Below are 6,554 nucleotides of genomic sequence, written 5' to 3' on the forward strand. Positions count from 1 at the left end.
GAAACAGAATTAGCCCTTAATTTTTGCAATTTATATTTTCCTTCCCATAAGGATAATTTATGCTAAATTACGTTGAATTGGACTCAGTAGATCTTGAGAAGATTTTTTAAAATGCACCCCCCTTTTTCTACAGTTTCAAGGTTTTCTCCGCTTTGAATACAGATCGGACTTTTATTTCTGCAATTTATATTCGCCCTTTACATGTTTAAAAATATAAGTCAACTTTCAAAAAGTTATTTTTCTCAAAATTGTTCATACAAACACATATACACTTACAAATATGATTTTATTTTAGAGCAGTTGTTCCTATCGGCTACAGTAACAAAGTAAAACCACAAAATATTGCATCACTTAGTATTATTCAAAATCGAGTTAAACTTATAAATACCAATTTTTGCTGTATCAATTGACTTTCCTTTCATTTTATCCAACGTAAATTCTTAACTGTCAAACTCTGTATGTACATGGTTGGCTGCCAAGAGGAAGTAATAACTCAAATAGAGGTAGTAGTAATTGTACAGTATTTGTAGCAAAGAGTATTAAAAGAAGTAATTGAACTCCAATAACCTGACAGTTATTATAAGTTTGCTGTATCACAGAAAATCAATTTCAACGTTAACAGTCACATTGTTAGTAATATCAAAGTCTTCTATTTTAATTTCAGTTTGTCCAAAGTAAACTTTAGTTTTGAATTCTACAAGGTTTGACCACCCTTCTTTAGGGGCATGACTTATGATTTTCCCTAAGGACTTAATGCCTTCCTCCGTAACATACACAGTTCTATCTCGGGGGATGTTTTTCCCAGCAAACAGTTCCTTCCTTATTGGAATAAGCTTCCTATCAGCTTGTCTGTGACTGCTTTTGGAGGTGGCAAATTTTGGATCATCGAATTTGACTTTTTCTCCCTCGTATACTAGAACATCAAACACATCCTTGCAGACATCTTCACCATCAACCTTATCTCGCTTGTCCGCCCGATGTATGGATTCATCGAAGTCTTGCAGAACACCGAACCCGAAGGTATACCGACAGATCCTGTACCGAACATCTTCTGGGTTGTACCCAAACAACACTGCTCCTTGAAGCACGGCCAAACCAGGTTCTTTTGGGCAACAAATATCGATGCCGGAAATGTCACTGTGGCTCTTAAGTTGATCGTAAAGATATCGAGAACTGGAGAACCCCCCGACCAGGATGATTTGGTCCAATCGCCCCACCTCATTCAAAATGTCTTTTATCAGCGATATAATTCGGTTTTTGGGATTCTCAAAGAATTCCTTAAATTTAGGATACTGAACGTATATATGGTCGAACGTTATTGATGACGTCACAGGCACCTTCCCGACCTGTTGTAACCGCGCGGGTAACTTCAGACGAATGTCGGCAGCCTTGTTGCTGATCTGTCTTTTCTGCATTTCGAACTCCCTCTCTAAATCATAGGCGTCCCTTGGAGATAAATTCCATAGCTCTTTTAAACACGTTTCGCTGTTGAATATATTTTGAATATATCTTTCAAACTCGCGATCTACCATCGTTCCGCCCCAATCACCTCCAGACGCTTTATAAACTTCCGCCAGGCCGCCATCTTCTAACACGTCATGCACAACAACATCGACTGTTCCACCTTTAAAAAGACACATAATACAAATATCACTTATATCTTGTGTCGCTCCCAATAGAGGTATTCTCACACAACAAAATAAATAATGTACACTAATTATGCGGAAACAAATTGTGTCAATGTTATGCTCTCTCTCTCTCTCTCTCTCTCTCTCTCTCTCTCTCTCTCTCTCTCTCTCTCTCTCTCTCTCAACTCACCGCCCAGATCCAGCACCATGTACCGTTTGTGTGGTTTGAACGTGTCCGTCAATGTTTGTTCCGGAAGTGATTTACAGTACATTGCGGCAGCTTCCGGTTCCAAAGCAATCAGAAGCTGGGCCTCTGGAATTCCGGCCTATCAGAATTTTTTACCGTTCATAGTGATACTTATAATATTTCAGGAGATCGAGGAGTATAGATAATACAAAGGCAAGAATTATTTAAAGTTACCATATCTGTGCTTTCATGTGTATAGATCGAATCAATGTTTAAAAACTAATCTTGTTTTTGGCACAATTTTGTCATTTGTTCTTCCCTACTCGAGTACAGTTTTGACACAAGAATCATGATATAAAAATTGGACACATCCATTTAATTCATATAGAGTATGTATAAATTTTAGCTCAATCGTCAGACATAAGGTTATTAATATGAATTCTTAACCAGAGATGCAAGTTTTATTTTTTATAACATGTACCTGCATTGCAGCTTCCTTCATTAAAAGTTTTGCCGACTGTTTCCAAATTGCGGGAACTGTGACGACATAGAGAACATTGCCCGAATCAAACTGCAGCGCCCTCTCCCTGACGGTGTTCTCAAAGTGGGATTTGAGGGATTTGATGGTCTGAGAAAACACCTCTGACGCAAGCAAGGACGCTCTTCCAGAGTCATCCGAAATTTTCAAATCTCGGTGTACATTCTGTAAAAGAGATATACAAAATAATCGGACTGTCACTCAAGCGAAATGTTTAAACATGGACTGAACGAACTAAATCATACTAACCTTTTCCCGGTATAAAACCATTTTAAAATTTTTGAATCTATACCAATCGTCGTTTTTCTTCTCACAGACTTGAGTAGCGTAGAAATCCTCTGCTTCATAACCAAACGAATGAAATCTCATGTTTTTGTCGAACAGCACAGTCGTTGGGGCTTTAGCCTTAGGGTCCGACACCATATTCCCCGTCCATTGGTTGAAGGAGACAGACTTGAGGTCCATTTCTTTTCTGTCGCTGTAGGCGTACCCCGAGTAGCTGGTCCCGATGTCAAAGGCCGCCACTATGTCCCACGTGTGTCGGGGGGACCGCTCGGACACCTGTATCCCGTACTTTACTTCCGTTTTCTCTGTGCCCATATTCACTTGAAGAAAATTCGCGTCTAGGAAAACACAAACAAAGTTGGTGTATTTGTGTTGTTATCCGGTCAAACCAGCTACAGTTTTATTGGAGTTATAAAACTGATGACGTCCATTTCTTACACATGATCGAAATGTTTATATCGAGAAAGAAAATAAATCAATGTGAAGCTGTCTTGTCACAAAAAATATGTATAAAAATACAAGCATTAACAGTTAAGACACAGTTATTTTTTAGAAGAAATACTTACATAAGAGACCAGACAATTCCCGAGCCCTTTACGTTTTTGAGTATCTGTTTGTAAACATTCGATACTTTCTGCGGCAGGTTCTGACAGACCGATCTACAGGCGCCTATTTAAAACACCTTATTATGTAGGTCACAAGAGTCCCAATATATGTCGATATATATCTATCCCTGGGTATTGATCAGATTCCTGTATTTACGTGAAGATGTGCCTGCTAGAATCGACAAAATGTGCGTACTCTTTGTTCGTGTCCGTGACCCTTTTAAATTAAAACGGTTAAAAACCAACTCGGTTGAATTACTTTTCTGATGAAGGCGTGCACTTCTTAGTATAGACCTTGACTTCACGAGGCATATCTTTTTTTTTTAAAGATGTTGGATGTTTAAGAAAAAAGGAGATTTAAATCCATATCTTCAAATTTGACTTTATTTATCACATAAGAATGAAAGAAATAATATTAAAGCATTTTTGAAAGTTATATTTTTTTCAATTCATATCAAGCACTTTCAATATTTAGAAAACATTGCTATGCTGTTCCGAGCTATCTACATAGAAATATTAAATACACTCTGAAATAGATCATAGGGCGCGGTCCGAAACAGAAAAATCAACCCTAGGTGCCAGATCAAACATGTAATCTTGTTTGTATCGTATGCGATACACATAACTAATACTCAAAGAAGATGTTACCGGTATTGTTATACACATTTTTAGGAATGAATTCGTCTCTAGGATTGAAAGGTTGTAACAGTTGCAGAACTTTGTTCAAATTGTTACTCTGTGTTGTCAGCTAAATGTATCCATTTTGTTTTACAATGTAACAGACGGTTTGGATCTGCTGAGGGATCAGACGATATGGTAGCAGAAAAACTGCCCAATAACTTATTCCATCTGTTTTAATGCGGATTTATCACGTTTTTTAGCGATAAAAATTCTTTTGCCGGTAAATTTGTATTATGTTCCAAACGTCATATTTTAACTTACCTGGCCTCGACTTGTTAAGGTATGCATTCATTTCTAAAACAATACATTGGTTAGCTTTATATTGACAAATTCTGGCAGGCAATATTTTAAAATTAGAAATAGCTTTTTTTCTTTACCTCTGTATTCTCAATTCTACCGTTTGTTTATTGAATTAAGATTGAAAGCGGGTTTTTTTTCTAAATGCTTTTATCGGGATAACTTACTTTTGCAATAACTATATAACATATCATATTATTATATTTATAACGTGTTACTGTTAAATAAAAACCGCCTTTAAGCATAAGAAGTAAATGTTATATTTTGAAACAAACCTACATAATAATAATAAAAAACTAGAGCAAAGCTCGTTGCAAAGCAACGAGTGGGTCTTCCGTTAATGTCGAGGGTAAAGCCGGAAGTTCCTGTAAGAAGCAGAGCTCTTAAACCAACAACAAGAGTAACTAAAATAAAAAGATGAAAAAATCGAAATATTCCTGGTACAACTTAACAAAAGCCGAATGATTTTAAGGACGAATTAACAAAAACCTTTCTGATTTCAAGAACGACTTGACAAAAAAAATCCGAATGTGTTCAAGCACGACTTAACAATTATTTTTGGTACGAATTAATTTTACTTTGAACATTACGCTATTTTTTAAACCAAGGAAGCGGAATCAAAATTTCCGGAAAAATCAATTTTTAAACCCCGATATCTCTGTAATGCATCGTCCGATTTTCAAACTGATTTCAGATTTGAATTCACCATGGCAAGTTCTACAATACTGTTATATTGTCTTATTTTGTTAAAAAAAATGAAAATTTCCAAAAATTGGAACTGCTTCCGGTTTTGAGCAAAATTGATGAACAAAATTTTAATCCCCCCAGTACATTATAGAATTGATACATCTATCATCAGTAAAAATTTCAAAGCGATATCTTTAAAGTTTACGGAGTTTTCTTCCGGACAAAATCACTTTTTTAAAATTTAAAAATGGCCGCCAAATTTGAACGGAAGTGACGTTAATGCTGAAACTTTAAAATCTTTGAGGCACGGTAACGTTCCAAAAGCTCTGAAAATTTCATTGCAATCGGATGAAAACTTTTTGAGATATAAAGCCGAGAAGGAGTCAGAAAAAAAATAAAAAATAAAATAATAATAACTAGAGCAAAGCTCGTTGCAAAGCAACGAGTAGGGTCTTCCGTTAATGTCGGAAGTAAAGCTGGAAGTTCCTGTAAGAAGCAGAGCTCTTAAACCAATAACAAGAGTAACTTAAATATAAAAGATGAAAAAAAATCGAATTATTCCTGGTACGACTTAACAAAATACGAATGATTTTTAGTACGACTTAACAATCACCTTTCCGATTTCAAGAACGACTTAACAAAAAAAATCCGAATGTGTTGAAGTACGACTTAACAATTATTTTTGGTACGAGTTAATTTTACTTTAAACATAACGCTATTTTTTAAACCAAGGACGCGGAATCAAAATTTCCGGAAAAAAATAATTTTTTAACCCCGATATCTCTGTAATGCATCGTCCGATTTTAAAACGGGTTTCGGTTTTAAATTAAGCTTAATAAAAGCTTCTTTGCTGCTTGATGATTATTATCAAATTATTGGTCAGAAAAGAGTTATTATGAAAAGACTTAGTAGCCCTTCTGGCCCCTAATTTGAGGGGTCAGCCCCTTTTTCTTGATATCAAATAAAAGGTCTCGCTAATATAAACATATTTTGTTCTACAAGTGTTCATGAATTGTAAACCGTTCTCGAGATATCTGTACAAATGCGTTTTAGGGGCCGACCCTTTAACCCCTTACCGGGGCCACTTACAACAAAATTTTTGGTATCATATTGTTAAGAACATTATTTTGAAGAACTTTTGTTCTACATTGCTTTAAAAAATAGTTCTCCTTTTTCAGATATTAATGATCAGAGTTTTGAGTTCTGGCCCCTTGAAACCCCTAATGACGTAATATATGACTTAGGTATGGTAATGTATAGATTAAAAGCTGTACAATGAACATTTTTGCTTCTATAATTAATAACAAAATATTGTTCAGTAATGAGTTATTGTAAGAAGACATTAGAGCCCTCTTGACCCCTAATTTGAGGAGCCAGCCCCTTTTTCTTGACATCAAATGAAAGGTCTTGTAAATATAAACATATTTTGTTTTACAAGTGTTCACAAAATGTTTACCGTTCTTGAGATATCTGTACAAATGTGTTTTAGGGGCCGACCCTTTAACTCCTAAATGGGGTCATAAACAAAAACATTTAAGGTAGCATATTGTACAAAACATTATTTTGAATAACTTTTGTTCTACATTGCTTTTCAAAATATTTCTCCTTTTTCAGATATTAACGATCAAAGTTTTGAACTTCTGGCC

At 35.5% G+C, this 6,554-nt stretch overlaps 1 protein-coding gene across 2 annotated transcripts; it reads right to left on the minus strand.

Moving 5' to 3' along the window:
• Positions 1 to 313: 313 nt before the first annotated feature.
• LOC128193218 (heat shock 70 kDa protein 12A-like) lies at positions 314 to 3,436 on the minus strand. Of its 2 annotated transcripts, none has more exons than XM_052866552.1 (5): positions 3,205 to 3,436; positions 2,603 to 2,976; positions 2,297 to 2,518; positions 1,819 to 1,954; positions 314 to 1,624 (listed from the first exon to the last, which is right to left on the minus strand). In XM_052866552.1, exons 2-5 carry the CDS (start codon positions 2,951 to 2,953, stop codon positions 594 to 596), a joined length of 1,740 nt encoding a protein of 579 aa, XP_052722512.1. In that variant the 5' UTR covers positions 2,954 to 2,976; positions 3,205 to 3,436; the 3' UTR covers positions 314 to 593. The 2 variants fall into 2 exon arrangements, with proteins under 2 accessions (XP_052722512.1, XP_052722513.1); XM_052866553.1 differs by having other exon boundaries at positions 2,603 to 3,071.
• Positions 3,437 to 6,554: the final 3,118 nt, after the last annotated feature.

This window comes from Crassostrea angulata, chromosome 7 (assembly GCF_025612915.1).
Source record: "Crassostrea angulata isolate pt1a10 chromosome 7, ASM2561291v2, whole genome shotgun sequence".
In the NCBI taxonomy this organism is placed as follows: Eukaryota; Metazoa; Mollusca; class Bivalvia; order Ostreida; family Ostreidae; genus Magallana; species Magallana angulata.

Bases quoted from the DNA above. Each gene is read 5' to 3' on its own strand.
- LOC128193218 (XM_052866552.1), bottom strand. From the start codon at position 2,953: ATGGGCACAGAGAAAACGGAAGTAAAGTACGGGATACAGGTGTCCGAG. The intron at 1,955-2,296 runs GTACATGTTATA...AAATTCTGATAG, and splicing joins TGAAGGAAGCTGCAATGCAG to GCCGGAATTCCAGAGGCCCA. The intron at 1,625-1,818 runs GTGAGTTGAGAG...GTCTTTTTAAAG, and splicing joins CATGGTGCTGGATCTGGGCG to GTGGAACAGTCGATGTTGTT.